The 16,922-nt window shown below is 43.7% G+C and overlaps 1 protein-coding gene across 6 annotated transcripts in view; it reads left to right on the top strand.

Annotated features, from left to right (window-relative positions):
- LOC119379577 (far upstream element-binding protein 1) overlaps window positions 1-16,922 on the top strand; it is a 61,537-nt gene that overhangs the window by 754 nt on the left and 43,861 nt on the right. For 4 of the 6 annotated variants that reach the window (XM_037648883.2, XM_037648881.2, XM_037648880.2 and 1 more), the window contains exons 1-3: window positions 5,043-5,185; window positions 6,226-6,322; window positions 13,067-13,108. In XM_037648883.2, coding sequence (XP_037504811.1) covers window positions 5,087-5,185; window positions 6,226-6,322; window positions 13,067-13,108 — 238 coding nt within the window. In that variant the 5' untranslated portion in view covers window positions 5,043-5,086. Of the gene's footprint in view, window positions 1-5,042; window positions 5,186-6,225; window positions 6,323-13,066; window positions 13,109-16,922 lie in introns of those variants that run through there. The other 2 variants (XM_049412024.1, XM_049412023.1) reach the window with 1 other exon arrangement.

Raw genomic sequence — 16,922 nt, 5'->3', positions numbered from 1 at the left:
CAAAAAGTTTTCAGATTGAATCACAACTTGTCATTCTGCAGATGAAAGAAATCGATGTTTTTACCATGACTACCATAAAGAAAAAAGAAAATCAAATTTTAAAAATCTATGAGCAGGAAATGAGAATTCTGCTCTCAGCACTTTGTGATACACGGCTTGGACTTTATGTTAAAGAAGTATTTACAGCCCTAGCTGTTCTAAATCATGAGATATCACTCAGACAAGCTAAGTAAGTGACCCAATAACATTTAACGTTCAGCTCGTACTCGTTGCACGGATCTAAACAGCAGATGAAATACTGATCTTATAAGACTTATGTTGGGCTTTTCATGCGAAAGAATAGCTGTAATCTCAATAATGTAATAAAAAAACTTTTTTTTCTTTGATGATTTTTTGGTCTCCACAAGCCATGTCCCCCCTTAAATGACAATGAACCAGGGAGCTATTTCACACTGTGCAACGCAAAAGCCACTCTGGCGAATAATTAATTTGTCAAGATTAATGTCCCAAAGCAACACTGTAGTTATGAGGAATCCAGTAAGTGGAGGGTGCCGTATCAATTTGTGACCACATTGCTTTTTTATTTTTTTGACATGCACCTATATCCAAGTACACTGCAGCATTTGTTTTTGCATTTGACCCACACTGAATCCCTGCGAGGATATGCTCACTGTGTACTGGTATCAAGTATGGAATAATCTGAGTCGAGGCAATTCTTTTCTTTTCTGTTATGTGTCAAATCAACATGCAAAGTCTTTACCTTTTAGCTTAGCGCAATTGCCTGCTTACCAAAGCTTTCTTCACAGAACATAATTCACCAAATACACTGCATTGCTTGTGTGATACAAGAGATGTGCTAGGCTGCACAGAACAAAGCAGTCATTATGATGCTAACATATGACTGTCTGAATGTACAAATGTTTGACACTCAGAACGTACTTTAAAGGGACCGAAAACCAATTTTTATGGTACCTGTTTTCTTTAGCGCAACAGAGAGCTTACAGGTTAGAGCGTCTAATCACAATGAATGAAAGGGGGATTTTAAAGGCTCGTTTTTCTTTGTTAGACACAACATTAATGAGAACTAACAGACAATCAAGCCAAGGAAAGTATAGGGGATGTCATTCATGTAATTCTGATACAAATGAGAAGAAACTGAAGTGGGCGAAAAGATAACTTGCTTTCTTTTTTTATCTTTTCGTCCGCTTTAATGTCTTCTCACTTATATCACAATTACTACGAATAACATCTATACTTTCCTTGGCTTGACTGTTTGTTAGTTCTCAGTAATGAATCACGGAATGGTAACGTGGACTACGCCGTGAAACATACACATTCTAAATGGCCAATATGCGGCGACTATGAAGTTGTATACACACAACACATGTTGCAAGCAGTGGGAGGCGAGGGCGAGAGCAGTTCGTTTTTGTCTGCAGTGCTTTGCTGTGCATGCGTGCACACCGTGCGCATGCGCCACGGCTCAACATGTTTCACTAGTTGCCGCGAAGGCTCCTCGGTGTGCAACTCCTTTTGCCCCGTAAGCAACACAGAATAAAGCAGGGATGGATAATAATATACCTACTCCAATTTCGGGCACTGATTGTGGTGTGCATGAAAGCATCAGACTATGTACAGCAAAGTCAACGACTCCATAATCCAGCTTGAAGGCTCTTCTGCTAAACTCGGCAACTTTTCTTGGCAACGAAGCGAAGACTACAGAGCCAAATTGCGTGTATCCTACCGCCAATGAATGTAGTTCCACAATTGCGTCCGTATTTTCTACGTAAGGTATAAAAACTACTCCTTTATTTTCTATGTGTAGCTCTTTTGGACAGGACGCAGCACACACCAGTAAGATACTTGTATTTATTTCACTTTTTACGTTGTTACTTTGTGTTTTTGCATGCACTAGAAAGTTCCGCCTCTTACATGTGCCTCAGACGCGAAGTGGCGTCTGCGTCGGTTATGCAATGCTGATTGCACGGAGCCATCACTTTCCACAGCGGTACGAGACACGCGCCAAGCCGGACTACTTCGCGTAGGCGTGCATGTGAAGAAGCTGCGCCCCCATAGCTTTCCCTTCACTGCCAAGAAAACATGTCCGTGAGTATAAGCTGCGCAACACACCGTTTCTTTTTTACTTTTAAACACGATTGAAAAATATAAATTCTATTCCATCGCGAAAAGGATGCTTGAATCTGTCACTATAATTCACAGTCTTTTCATTACCACAAGGATCTAATCACACATTCTGGCCAGTTGTCAGTCCCTTTAAGCTCCACTGCTGTACAATCTCCTGTCTTTATCATGAGGACTGTAATGGGATACATTGTTTCAGAATACATGGCATTCCATGTATTCAATAACTTTCGTACTTACAGAGCTTATATTTGCAGTATTATTCTATAAGGGCTTTGTGTCCAAAACATAAATAATAATATCTGGGGTTTAACGTCCCAAACCACGATATGATTATGAGAAACGCCGTAGTGGAGGGCTCCGGAAAATTCGATTACCTGGGGTTCTTTAACGTGCACCTAAATCTAAGTACACGGGCCTCGTACATTTTCGCTTCCATCGAAAATGCAGCCACAGCGGCTGGGATTCGATCCCGCGACCTTCGGGTCAGCAGTCGAGCGTCATAACCACTAGACCACAGTGGCGGGGCTGTGATCAAAACATATATTTCGATTTTTTTGTTATGTTTACCCTGTGCAGAGTAGCACTGATGTTCTCATGAATTTTTTTCTTTTTGTTATATTTCTTTTGTTTTGATTTTTTTGATACTGTTTGAAATGGATCTGTTGTTTGAAATTAATACTGTTGAAAAGACCAATTCTTCCTCCATAATTTGATACCCTGCACTTTACCGTTAATCAATTTCTGACAGGAAAAAAATATTTCCTGGACTACCCAAAAACAACCGACTTTTCTGTGGTCATGAAAGTGTTAAGCAGCATAATTTCATGGCCATCAACTTATAAAATGAGGAGTTGTGCCCAGAAGAGCCGTGAAAAGGTGTTGGGTACAAGAATGGTGCACTACTACACTGAGAAAGAAATGGGCTATGTGACTATGTACTACTCGCATGAGAAAATCAGCCATTTGTCTCCTGCGTGTTCTTCCACAAACGAAGGGCCCCTTCATTGCCACTGGAATCGTGTGCAGTGCGTACTCAAGAACTGGGAATATGGGCTAGCCAGAAGATATTCACCTTGGAATAAAAGTGCGAGGATATGCTGCACAGCTCAGGGACACTTTTAGACTAAGTCGCCAGTTTTTTACAGTGATTGCACATGAAGCAACAACAAAGGCAAGAAGGCACACTTCGCACATGCCGACAGCCTGGTTAGCACAAGTGTCAAATGTAGTGACAACCACTGGCTCTCTTGAAGTTGCTTGCTTTGTCGCAAGCATTTTTAGACACAAAATTCCTCTATCCCTCCAGGCAAAGCAATGTACTATGGCCTTCAGATTGACAAGTAGAAAAACCTTTTTGAGTTGTGTGATTCTATACCTAGATACATCTTTTTTTTCATACTCCAGTGCACGCCTACAACATTGACAGTGATGTCCATAAGTGAAAGTATGCATCATTTGTCATAGAAAGCATGGATTATATCAAGGGCCATATTTTGAGTTGGAGATGTCACCATGATGCTTTCAGGGCTGGCTGATTGAGGAAAGGCAGGCAACCAGACACTTCGGTCATTGGACATGCGAAATTCTACGTTACGCAGAGTGACACTGAAGGTGATCGTGTCAGAATAAGGCCCCAGATAGATGCTAAATTTTCCAGCATGGACGACATACAATTTTACACCTGCCAATAGGGCAAAAGCGATGCACGGCATCAAAGTACCCGAGTGTTCTGCGCTGCCTCTTTCCTCGAACTCTCTGAGCTGCTTGCAGTGTACTCTGTCAATAAAACGATAATATCAGCTCAGCAGAAGTCATTATGACATTGTCTCCATGAGTCTACATTATCATTAAGGAAAAATATAATGAAGTTGCCACTCCACAGTTAGCACACCCAAACACAGCAACATCCGGCAACCCTTCCAGCATGAAAACAGCCTGAATATGTGGGGAAAAAAAAATGTGACACAACACTGTTGTGTTGTGGATGCACCGCATTATCTATAAAAAGCATGAAAGGTATGTTTGACTTCTCTTTTCTTAGCTAATTCTTAACCGTCTTCGGCCAAGTCAGTCTGCGCAAGCAGATTTTTGAAAGAATATTCCAACGATACTGCTAAGGTTCCCCTGTCTGATAGATAACAATATACATATAATGCCTACGCAATGATTGCAGCATCTACAGCCATAAGGGCGATTTTACTAGTTAAAATGTTAGCATTGGGACAAAGATTCGCTTTAGTTCATTTGAAATTACACGAGCGAAATAGTGAGATCGCCGGAGGTTCACCGCGAAGCGGCAACGTGTGTTACTGGCGCTCCAGTGCCAGGGGCTAACCACTGACACTGTCAAAATGGTGAGTAAAATGCGCATCGCGAACACGCTGGACGTAACTTCGGCAAATATAAATCATTGCGTGTGGACGAAACGCTAGACACAGCCTTATGACAACTCGTGGACATTAGTGTGAACAAAAGACCGCTCATGTTGCCCCTGTCAACGCCGAATTACGTATATTGCTAGCATATGAGTGCGACAGCTGCAGAAAACGGAATGCACACATGAAATTGACGCTCACTTGCCTTGGTACAAGAAACATAAACGATTTTACACATGTGTAGCGTGAACCGGACTTGCACAAACGAAACAAGCCGCGCACGCGGGGCAGGATGAATTAAAACGCGCTACGGTACAATTTTTACTCGCTACAAAAAGTTTTGCAAAATGAAATGTAATCATAACTATAACTTAAACAACATGTTATAAATGTGTAAAATTTGTAACCTAGGGAATGAATTTTTAAAATATATATTTTTGTTGTTGTAGTTGCAAGGCGACCAATCAGCGCCTCGATCGTTTCTCGCCTTTTTTCTCTCGGGTTTTCTTCCGACGTGGATTAGCAGATCACGTGACAAATGTACAACCGCCATATTGAGGTCTTGCAGCATGTCGGATTTTACCGCGGTTGCGCCGCCACAATCAAATATTTCTAGTGGGTACGATCCTAGTGCAGCGTTCGCGGATGCTGTGCAAAGAGCGCGACAGGTGAGTCCAAAGACCATTTTGACCTATTTTGAGATATTCCGCGTAAAAAACTAGTTACTGATGTTGGCGTTTCAGAGGGGGGGGGTCAGCTCATTGTCTCCTTGCTGTAGGCGGCATCGTGGGGTACCGGGCGCTTGGCGGCAGCATATAGCTGTGTAAAATAGTGTCATCCCTGCGTTTTTGCGCTGCCGCCGCGTTCGAAGTAGTCGAGTTTCGTAGAAAGATTCGGTTGTGGTTATTTCCTCTACCGCAGTAGCAGGATTACTTGGGCGGCACTGTAAGCCTAACGGTGTAGCCGGTCATTGTGCGGCATCCCGACTCGGGCAGGGGACACGCGGGAAGGTTTTTGTCCTGCTCTGGGCCATGTATTTAAAACTGTGCCGATCGCGTAGACAGACAAATAAAGACTGTTGTATGCGCTCTAAATGATGCCCGGTCTGCAGAGCGCTTCTTCGTAGTTCGAGGTTTAGTGATGGCCGGCATTATCTGGCGTGGTTTGATGTAGCATGCCGTGGGTGTTAAGCCGAACGCGTGTCTAACAAATTGCATTTTTTACGCATAGGCTTTTTCGCTGAGCTAAAAGAGAATGGCAAGAGAGGCGAAAAAGTGAGTGAGTTGCTGCAAATTAGTGGGTTTTTCTCACAAGTAAATGGTAAATTTTTTCTAGCGATCTTTGCTGTTCGGAGCTTTTACCGAGGCCTAAAACGCAGGCTCTTACCGGCATCAGATAGCTGAAACGCCGTGGACCATTGATGATTAACATGTTTTGCGATTCGAAAAGTATAACTTTAGTATGAATAATGTAACGCGTTAGTGGATCACTTTTCTGCATTCCTGAACTTTTTTTTTTTTTTTGTAACCTGTGGAGCAGCAGTCGCCTGTCTGCGTATGCGATATTCCTTTTTTTTTTTTTTTTTTTGAGATCGGGCGCAGTCTAAAATGGCTTGATTGCTTTAATCGCATAGCGCGGCCGCGCCATAGACCTGTTGCCGATTCTTGGCCATTCTGATGACTGGCGATGCCTGGCTTTCTCTGTGCAGATCGCTGCAAAGATTAACCCCCCATCAAATTCCGAAGCGGGCGCTATACCTGGCGGTGGAACCAAGCGGCCTCTAGAGGATAGCATGGACAGGAATGGTAAGGTTTACGTTGACTCCGCGCTGTTTGAGTAATGACCGTTTTGTCCGTTGTTCAACAAGTCAACATGGCTGCCTGGACGCCGGTACCGGCTCGTGCCACGTGGCAGCCTTTGTGTTGCCGGCGGGCGCCGCTGGCACAGCGCGGCGTCCAAGCATTCGTGCTTTTACTCGCCTTTAAAAATGGGACAAAAAGTTGTAAAGGTGAATATTGAAACCTTAAAATGCACCCGATCAAGCCTGTCGTACCAAATAAAAAAAAAATACAAGTGACGGGTAGTCGATCGTCATTTGGTGACATGAGCAGATGGCCCAACCTATCTGGAGAAATAAAGGCTTGCGTAGTGACCTTATCAAATTAATTCCATGCTGTTTGATCCACTGTGCGCATTGTTTCTCTGCACACACCCCGGTTGATGTTTCCACTGCTGCCTGTTTAAGCTGAAGCATTAATGTTTGTGTGGCTAGAGTTAGGTATTGCAGGTGTGCGGTGGTGAATTTGGGGTGGAATGTGTTGTTTTTGTATAGTGCTTTATTCAGTTTTTGTGTGGTGTCTTAGCGCCCGTGCTTGCATAAGCACACCACAGCGGCGATTTTTCTATGTGTAGCATTTCGTTTGCTGCTGCCTGGGTTGTTGCAATTGTGATCAAGTGAGCCTGAAAAACTTGTTCCTGGAATGCGTGGAAGTGTTTAGGAGTCTGGCAAAAAAATGCAAATCACAATCGTAAAATGGCGTACAGAAAATTATTTTTGCTTCCTTGTGCGGCACAGCTGTAGCAAGAAGCAAGTGGTGTCTACCATGCATATAATCACTCATTTCGTCACTTCAGGGCGTGTATTGTGCATATTGCAGTGCATGTATCAGTGCAGCAAAATTGCACAGCGATTTTCAGGCAATGTGCTACCCTGTACTAGCAGTATATTTGTGATTGTGTAATACAGAACTAAAGGCACCGAATTAAAACTGCAAATATGGATTGCTCACCCTGGAGCTATGCAAGGCAACTTCTCTTCGTCAGGGCCTGACAAAGACAAGTTTCCTTGTAGAAACAGGTTTGGGCTGAGGCCTCCCATTAGATCTCTACGAAACCTTTTTACCTCATAACGTGCATCTTCGAACTTATTTATATTTTTGAAGTTTACTGAATAAAAATTTTCTTTTTGCACTGATTGCAAACATGTAATTGGGTTTTGGGTGTTTCCCCTTATCGCAGTATACAACGGAAGAGATGTTGGTTCCAGTGCTCCAAATAAAGAATATGCACAGTCGGTGTCAAATGAAACGCTAACAGTGGAGTGTGTGGCCCAAGCATTAGCAAAGGTTTACCGCGCCGTCCAGTCACTGCCAGGCGCGCACATCCGGTTTGGCAGCACTTTCGATCCCCTTATTGTGCGATTTTTTGTGTTCTAGTTCTGATATGGTGATAAAGGCGGCCGGCGTGGGCGTACCTGGCGCTTTTGGCCGTTTCACTTTTTTGTTCACTTATATATTATTTTTTCCTTTCAAATATCGGAACTTGAACAGAAGCAAAAATATTGCACTATAGGGAACCAGCGCTGGAGTTTCCGCGGTGTGGGCAGTGCCGCCCTGGCGGTCAAAGCGCGCATACTCCAGCCGCTCCCGCGGACGAGAGTGGCGACTGGTTGAGGCGATGCGAGCGCGTATCGCCGAAACAAAACTAAAGGATGCTGGCGGTACTGTTGCGCATTCAAGTGCCACAATACGTACAAATGACGGAGGACATATTCTTCTATGCTTTTGCTTCTAACACATATAAGCAGGAACGGATGCGGCGTTGCATCTGGGCAGTCAGGCGAGCACAGTATGTTCTGCTCTTGCTCGCCTGTCTAGTGGCGTCGGGCTGGTTTCTAAACCAAATTGCGCGTCTGCTAGATTTATTCGATAGTGAGGGCCACCAGTGGAAACCGGGGCGATCGAGCAGAATTTAATCGGTGTTTTGTCGTAAATAAAACATACATATTAATGCAGCATGCGGCATATGTAACAATCTTTTCATCTGACCCCCACCAGGCTCCTTCTGATGCCACCGCGTGATGTGAATATGACACAATAGGCAGGTAGACTACATTATTTGCACACAGTTACGCAGAAGGAAAGCTGTCTGTCTACGAGATGCGTACGGGGGCACGTTCACCGAAGCCGCTGAACTGTTATGAGGAATACGCACGCGATGGATGCCTCCGTTGAACGGCACTTGTGCCACAGACAGAGTTGTCACGAACAAAGCAGTGGACTAGTCGAAGCTTAGCTTTCTGGAGTCAGCCGATGCGGTAAAGCTTCTTTGTGCATTGGCTGCTGTGGCGAAGTGACATCGCAATTTATGCCTCGCTAGAAAATGGTCAAATGTCTTGGATTTTTACTCGCCGTTTAATTCGCCTAACGTACTGTGTTAGTTTTTTCGCTTGCCTGTGTCTGCTAGAACAAACGTGTTGATCAACATCGACAATTGCTGGCGTTTTACGTGCCAAACAAGGTATGATTATGAGGAACGCCGTAGTGTGGGAATCAGGATTATTTTGACCGCTTCGGGTTCTTTAATGAGCACATAAATCTCAGTATGCGGGTGTTCTTTGTATTTCAACCCCATCGAAATGCGGCCACCGTGGCCGGGAATCTATCCGCGCTCTCGAGCATAACAGCGCGACACCGTACATGCTACGCTAGCACGGTGGTTTGCTTGATCAACGTCCGCGTGCATAATACCGCGGGATGGGCATACATATACCACGGCAGAAAAACGTTGACGCACCCACTCCTTGCCTCTTTTTTACTGCAGTAGTGGGCAGCTGGTATCGACGCAGCACGTATATATTATCAATGGAGGCTTGTGAGCCTGCACTAGCTTGACACAAATCCCAGGACGCAACCAGAAAATGTTGACGACGGAGTCGCCACCACGGCACACCACTGTCTCTTCAACGCCGTATGCACAGACGTAGTCTGCTTTGCAGGGCTTCTCTCCGTTTTCCAGTGCTTTCTTGAGAAAGTAACCTCCAGACAAAGTTATTTTTTTCTAAACCATAGAGCAGTATTACTGGCGCAATGGCTGCTCGAGCTGTTCGCACCAAAATGAAGCACGGGGACGGTGCACGCGCGAGCGCTCACCGCGGTACAGTGCGGCCGGTCGTCTCAGCGCGAGCGGCATGGCCTCCGAGATTAGCCGGCGGCGCGGAGGCCATGCGAGCGGCTGAGTTTTGTCGCGACTCCCCGCCAGGCGCACTTTTTCGGCGCGCCACCTATCCAGCGCTGGTCTCCCATAGGGCAATCGTGCAGTGCTGCCACACCGGATGTGTGCGCCTTTGAATCGTGATGACTGGATGGCGTGCACTATACAGTCGCTAATGCTTGTGGCATGTGCTCCGCTGTTCGTGTTTCATTTGACGCCGATAGTACAGTGATTACTGGAAGTATGTTTGATGTAGCAAGTTTCACATGCTCGAGGATACAATATCCCATTCTGTTTTGCAGCCACCTCTAAATGTATTGGTTAGTCAGGGAGATAACCCCTGGGGTGGCTTGTGGGCCTATGTCAACTTGCTTGTGTCAAAAGCGACTTTTACCCGCAGTCCCCTCCTTCGTTAATGGATATAAAGAAATGATTATAACCTGTTCAAAGGCTACTACTTCAGTGGCTTCTTTCCAGCTTCTTGATTTTTGTGCATGTGTTCAAGGCATGTGAAAAAACAGGGGCTACAACTGACATGTCTTGTTCACTGGTGTGGGAAGGGCTGTTAAAGCTGGTAGTGAGACAGGTAGTGTACCTAAATTTAAAGTAGGCCTTTGGCCATAATATATTACACACAAGTTCGCCCGCTTATTACTGGCACTGAGCGGCCGGCCCAGTCTTTGTGGTCATACCTTTAGTGCTGTGGAAGGTTAGCTGAATTAGGATAGTGTGCTGGAGCTGTGTTTGCTATTGTATAGCTTTCGCAGTTCTGGTTCCAACTTCTTGAATAGTTCTGTCTGTTTTCAACTCTTTCCCGTCTTGAGCAGAGAACAAATAGTGCTGTACTCAGGCACAATGTTTCAGGAACATTTACATGTCATGCATTTCTGCAAATATTTGGGTGCTGTTTGTTTGCAGTGTTTTATCATGCTTGTACTAGTAGGTGATGGTTTCTAGGGCTGTTGCAAGTAGGTGTGCTCTCCTTTGCTGAAATATTTGTAGTCTGGACGCTATTGAGCACTAATTGTTTGCCTTGGTTACCAGGTATTAATAGCATTATTTTATGTTCTTGTTTGTTACACCTGTGTATGTGCTTCAATCTTCACACGTTTGAAATGCTTACACCTGTGTAAGCACTTCAATCTTCACACATTTTGTGTAAACACAGCAGTGCTTTCTGAACATTGGCCCTACTGGTTGAAAGTGCTACTGTGCTGTAGCTTGTAGGATCTCTCGTGCTTGAAGCACTACTGTGTACCTTTGTTCCTTGAGTATTAGAAATTCCACAAGCTCTGCACTAAAGAGAGAATTGATTTTGTTTTTGTATTAGTAAATTACCATTTCACAGCACTAAAGGCAGCACACTTAACGCATGATGTCTGGTAAGTGAGATAGATCCATGGTGTACCTGTTGCATTAGCTAGTTTGGTGATGAGCTTTTTCACCATCAAGGGCTTCTGCACACAGTCCAAACTAATGCTCAGTTAAGGCAGGTCACCATCTTCGAAAATGCATCTTTTTTGTAATAAAATCGATTTTTCAGTATTTACCATTTTCAAGTTCCCTGGCTATTCAAGAATATTTAGCAAAAGAAGTTATTTAGCAGAATATTTATCAAAAGAAAAGCCAAAAGTATAATTGTAATTTTGAAGGTGGTGACCCACCTGAATGGGAGATCCTACACTTGAAAATCAACTTTTTCGATGGCTAGATCTAAACGAAACTTTCACGGTTAGTGTCTTTTGATGTGCAAATTCTAAAAATAGGATTACTCTTCTAATAGGGCAAGTAATTTCCAATTTGATGTAAAGCAATTGTGTAAGCTGGGTTCTGTGTTAAGAGCTAGAGTACTGGAACTATGAATGTTTAAGGTATAAATAGATGTACTTGGCCAAGTTAGAGTTACAGCTCATCAAAGCTGATAGAAAAAAAAGCCATCTTCACTTGCAACATGTGACCCATTTAAACAAGAATTTAATAAGAATTTTGCTATTCAGAATGGGCAAATTGCATACTGCATGCTTTTACCTTTCTGGTGAAGAAACAATGCGGACAGCTTAAGTAGATTAGCAGCTATTTTTTTCCACTATGGCAAGTGTCAAAATTTTTTTTTTTAGAAATCTGAAAATATTTCAAGACTGTTCAAATTGGGAAAATGCCAATAAAAATTTGAGATCATGCGTTAGGGGCATAAGCTGGATATCAGCCAGCTTCACTGCAACGCTGTAGTATCGACATCTCACTGTCCAAGCTTGCTTGTTACATTTCACATCACAAAATTGTGTAGGAACGAGCTCGTACAGTCTGTGTATGATCATGGAAAGGGTGCACTGATCTCACACTGGTGTCATTGCTTCACCACTTTCCTTCGCAAAAGGCAGTCTTCCATGTCATTGCTGCGACTGATGAGTCAGTGTGGCCTTCTCACGGGGTCACACTGGCACCGATCATATCGTCTGTTGCCATGCGGCCGCTGTTGACATTGCCCACCTTGTCAGGGGAGGCCTTGTGTACTCCTTGTTGTGGATAGCAACAGAGGAGTGCAATAGGCCTCACCAACGGTGTTTATCCCACCATGTTGGCGGTATCGTCGATGCTCACGCAGCTGAAGCGCAAATTCAAGGATCACTGCAAAAGGCCCCCGGGAATGCAAAACGAGTTCGAAGATGCGTTTCTGGCCGATTTTCAAATTTTAAGTGTCGTGTTTTTCCCTCCAGATTGTCCATGATAGTGGCAGAACATGTGCAAACATAGAACAGTGTAGTAACCATTCCTCACTCTTAGTGAGCTCCAGGCGAGATGGCATCATGTGGCAGGCATACATTTGTAAGAAAAGATAGCACATCTTCAAAAAGTGCTGAATTTTGGTAGCTGGCATTACTGTCAGAAATGCAGCTTAAGCTCCAACCTCTGCTGAAGACACTGAATGCTGTGCGAGCATATCACGATTCCTTTCTCTTAATTGTATTCCATCATCATCCATATCTCGTTACTAACAGATTTTTTGAACTGTGCTGTGGCTCACTGGCTTGTGCTGTGCTGCTAAGCATGAGGTTGCTGATATACAGAAGTTCATCCTTGCTGAGCGCAATTGGTTGAGGCTCAAATATGACAACGAACATTCTATGATAGAATGTATACAAGATTGTGGCCCAAAGCACTGTCTCTGATAGGTGTCTCCATTTGGAGTGATAAACCCTTGAATTTAATTTTCACTTGCTGGTTCAAGTGTAATGTGGGTGGTGTGCAATTTGACTACTGATTGGAGCATGAAAATAATTTGATTAAAGTCCTTGCATTATCCCGGTTCAGTGCACTGGCTAGAGCCCTCCAGTGGTTTTTAATAACTGGAGGGTGTAAAAACAGTGCAAAAGCAATGCTTGTGCATCCTTGCATAAAACCCCGAGGGCTTTTGGCTTGTGGAAGGGTTTAAAATGGATGCTCCAACAAAGCAAGGTATTTCTTTTCATATGGTAGAGGTAGTCTCTGGTGTAGCTTGTCTTTGGACAGCATATATGCACATTTGTGAACATTTTTCCCTCTTTCTTTTCTTTAAGATGGCTCACCAGACGCCAAGAAACTGGCCGCCGTGAATGACCGTAAGTTAGCCCGTCACTTTTTTTGTTAGTCTGTGCCAGACATAAGCGATTGTGAAAAATACGTATATCTATGTCAAGGAGTAATTTGCAACAATATGATACAGTGGACTCTTAAATGTAGCGTAATGAAGAGTAGATTTAAGAAATGTATGCATATTTCAAAGTGCAACTTTATTGAAATTGCACCAACCCTTGCTAACTGAGTGTACAGAAGTAAACACAATGAATTATGGTTTGGTTAACACTCGAGGTACGTGTCATCCTCTGAAATAGCATCATCCTCTGATACATGCCTTGCCTTTGAAAGCAGGAGTGTTTGGTAGAAGCTCCTTGTAAAAAGGCCAATCTCGTCAACGTTGACATCTTGCAGCTCAAATCTCGGCAGAAATTCCTGCAGCTGTTGCCTGTCGCTGCAAATGTCTTAGTGACTTATGCACCATTTGCAGGGCTTTTGCTATTGGAAAATTCACATGCGCATAAACTTTTTCCAGTTCTTCATATGGTGTTGCGCACATTTGCTTTGATACGTATGTGCCATGGAAATCTGCGAGAACGTGGTCTTCAGAATGTCGAACTTTTTTGCCACCTCCATCTTGGCCAGAACTTGCACCTAATTTGAAGTTAGGGCTTCTTAGATGGTGGACTTCTGTAATTTCATTTGAATCTTTCTGGCTCATAGGCAATTTGCATTGCAATCATTTTTCCAGTTCCGGTAATTGCCAGTTACTATACCTGCTGCTGCGTGCACCAGTGTTACATGCTGCATCAGCTGCAATTCCGTGTTCGTCATTGAATGTTAACGAAATTTTGCGTAAGAAGTTGTTGCTGCGCCTGGCCTTAAGGGTGGACATGTGTTTTAAAGCTCTCCTTAGTTGTTTTTGAATCAAATTTTATAAGAATTGGCATGATTGTTTAGTTTCTTCTTTCGATTCTAAAGAGGCACTTATTTTTCTCTGGGTTCATTATTTCATTATATAATTGAGAAGACTATCTTTTCTTCTTACTACAGTAGACAAATAACCACCTCACAGAAATATCCAAATGACATGCATCAACAGGGGAAAGCACAAGGCTCACAACAAAGGAATCACTTTTATAATTGCATCATTATTCCTTACTTTACAGTACATTAAACTATTGTTTTGAACATGGCCATGCAGTAGTGCCACAAAATTTGCTTGCTATGTTGTGTGCTCCAAACCCTTAGCTTCATGCCACAAAAAGAATTTTTGTTGTCTGTGATAGCCACTGATATCACAGTAAATGTCTTGCTGGGTGTACAAAATTAGTATTTTGAGAAGAATGAAGAAAACAAATGTGACATTTCGTTGTGGAGCAGCACAAATGTGTGTGCACATGCACACTTGCAAAACAGTAGTTGGCTACAATTGGTAGACCCTCAAGGCAGCAAAATGCAAGCATGGCATCATTGAATATGTTGTTTTAGCATCCACACAGGCAAAAAAATCGGGTATTCTACATATTTTGAAATTGATGTTACAGCTGAAATATTAACCTCAGAGACATGAAACTTGGCAGATAAGGAGAGTAATAAATGCAGTTTCCAAAAATGCTATTTTTGAAAAATAATTTTTTGATGACTTTTTTTGGTCTAAAGACCCATGTCCCCCCTTCAAAGCCTACTCCGATGAACTTTAGCAGTGCGTTGGTACGCTAAGGGCTGTAAGTACAAGGCGATTAGGAGGCTGGTGTCAAACAGGTTGCACAGCACTGCCAGTCTGTTAGAAGTAGCCAGGTAATGTGGCATAGTGAAACCGATTATCTTGAACTGTGTCAATACGGCTAAGGTTCTCTGAGAGGTCAGAAATCTGCTGTGGCCCAGAGAAGCTTCCGTCATTTCGACTAAACTTTGTATATCTGGCTGAGCATTATGGTTACCAAGCTCATTTCCATCTGTGGCAAGTTACTGGAGCAAAAGATATTCTGCTGTGAATGGGAATTGAAAGTTTCAAGGTCAGCGACGGCTGGCTCTGCAAGTTTGAGGTATGACCTTCATTTTGAGATCTGTGGCAAAAGTGGTGGTGTGTACAAGACGTTGATTGTTGATTACTGCTTCGGAAGGCTGCAAACATTGCGCAGCCATTACTAGGCGACTATTTTAATATTTTACGAGACCGGGTTATTCTACAAGCCTCTGCCAGAGAAGACTCCTAGTGTATCTGGATGTTCTTGCCGCGATGGGAAATGCAGTAAGGTAAGCATGATCTTGTTGCACACATGAACATGTGCAGATTGGAAGATCTCATTTTGGTTATTGGAAAGTGGAAAAGCCTAAGATGCTTTTAAAGGCAAAAGAAGTTTACCCATGTGGCATGAAGCCAACTTCAAAGCATGGATTACACAACAGCTATTTGAAGGCTAACTGTGGTGCCCATGGCTTCATCCATGATTTGGAGGCATTTGGGAATTTCTGCACCCGAATGCCTTGAGTGTTCTCCAGTTCATTAGTCGGGGGCGTCAAGATCCTAAAGGTGTTAAAACTGCTCGTGCTGACTGCGTGCATGGTGCTGCGCTTCAGTGGTGCCAAAAAATGCAACATTGATTTGCTGGCAGCCATGCAAGTTCTTGCTGATGCATGGAAGGCAGTGAAGGGAAGGACATTTCATTGCTGTTTCTCTCGAAGGATGTGTTGCCGGCGTTAGGTCAGTACTTGAACTGCTGGCTACAGTGCAGGATAACGATGCAGACGACCATATTGATGATCTGTAAAGCAGTGACATGCAGATTCCAGTTTGAGGGAACATTGGTAACTCTTCAAAAATTGAAATTGCCTCAGTGACCTGTGTTGCTACATAATGACGAAGTCTAGTGCTTGTAAGGTACTTTGAGGAGTGTGTGCTGCGAGGTCATTGAATGGGGACCTTGTGCAAGCTCTCCCAGTGAATTTCTTGTGCTATAGTGAGGACAGGACGCCACTTGCCAAAATACAAGCAGATTTGATTCTGTTATCGGAACGTCATGCAACTGCACAATGACACCCGCCTCCCCCCTCCTTTTACTTAAGTGTGAGAAAATAAACTGAAGCTCTTCTGAAATTGTATTTTTGTTCAGTGTATGCCTACTTGCAGTCCAGTGGCTGCCCGCAGCCTTAGAATAATGAAGTGCCATACTTAGCTTATTATTTGCCATGTAGGCGTTTGCTTTACCTGTTCATGTAAAGCCTGTTTCACATGAGTGGTTTTGCTCCAAGAGTGGTACGTCTGCACACCGCTGCAATTGAGATTGCCGGAGTAGGAAAAAATTCGCTCGCGGCTGCAAATTGTGGAGCAGTGACGCGGGGAGCCCGTGATTGCAGAAGTAAAAATAGAGAGTGCGCGCTGACCAGGAGGAACTCGTTTTCCTAGCAGACACCCGCTGCAATGAACTGCACTTCACATGCAGTGTAGAAGTGCCGTTATTTTACTTTTGTTGTTCTCGACGGCGCTTCCATTCCTACAGCGCTTCGTACTTTTCATTTGCAGCACATGTTGCTGCTTTTTCTTGCTTACTACCCCGAACCAGCTCGTTCGTATAGTTGGCTGTGTTCTTTCGTTATATGGTCACATACCCCGACCACAACAAATGCCACCGCCTTTTTACTGGAATGCCCATAGACAGAGAGAGACTGGAGCTCCTTCAAAAATTTGCTGGTACAGTCAAACCTCGTTAATACGTACCCGCTTTAAGCGTACTAACGGTTAAAACGTAGTTGCGACGAATCCCCGACCGAGTCCCATAGAGCCCAATGCATTCGCTGACCGCTTAAGCCGTAGTACTTCGCCCTACGCCTACCGGTTAGTGCGTACCCTGCGTA

The sequence above is a fragment of the Rhipicephalus sanguineus genome, chromosome 1 (genome assembly GCF_013339695.2).
Source record: "Rhipicephalus sanguineus isolate Rsan-2018 chromosome 1, BIME_Rsan_1.4, whole genome shotgun sequence".
NCBI lineage: Eukaryota > Metazoa > Arthropoda > Arachnida > Ixodida > Ixodidae > Rhipicephalus > Rhipicephalus sanguineus.
The sequence above is the reverse complement of the archived record's forward strand: the minus strand, read 5'-3'. Positions and strand labels throughout refer to the sequence as shown.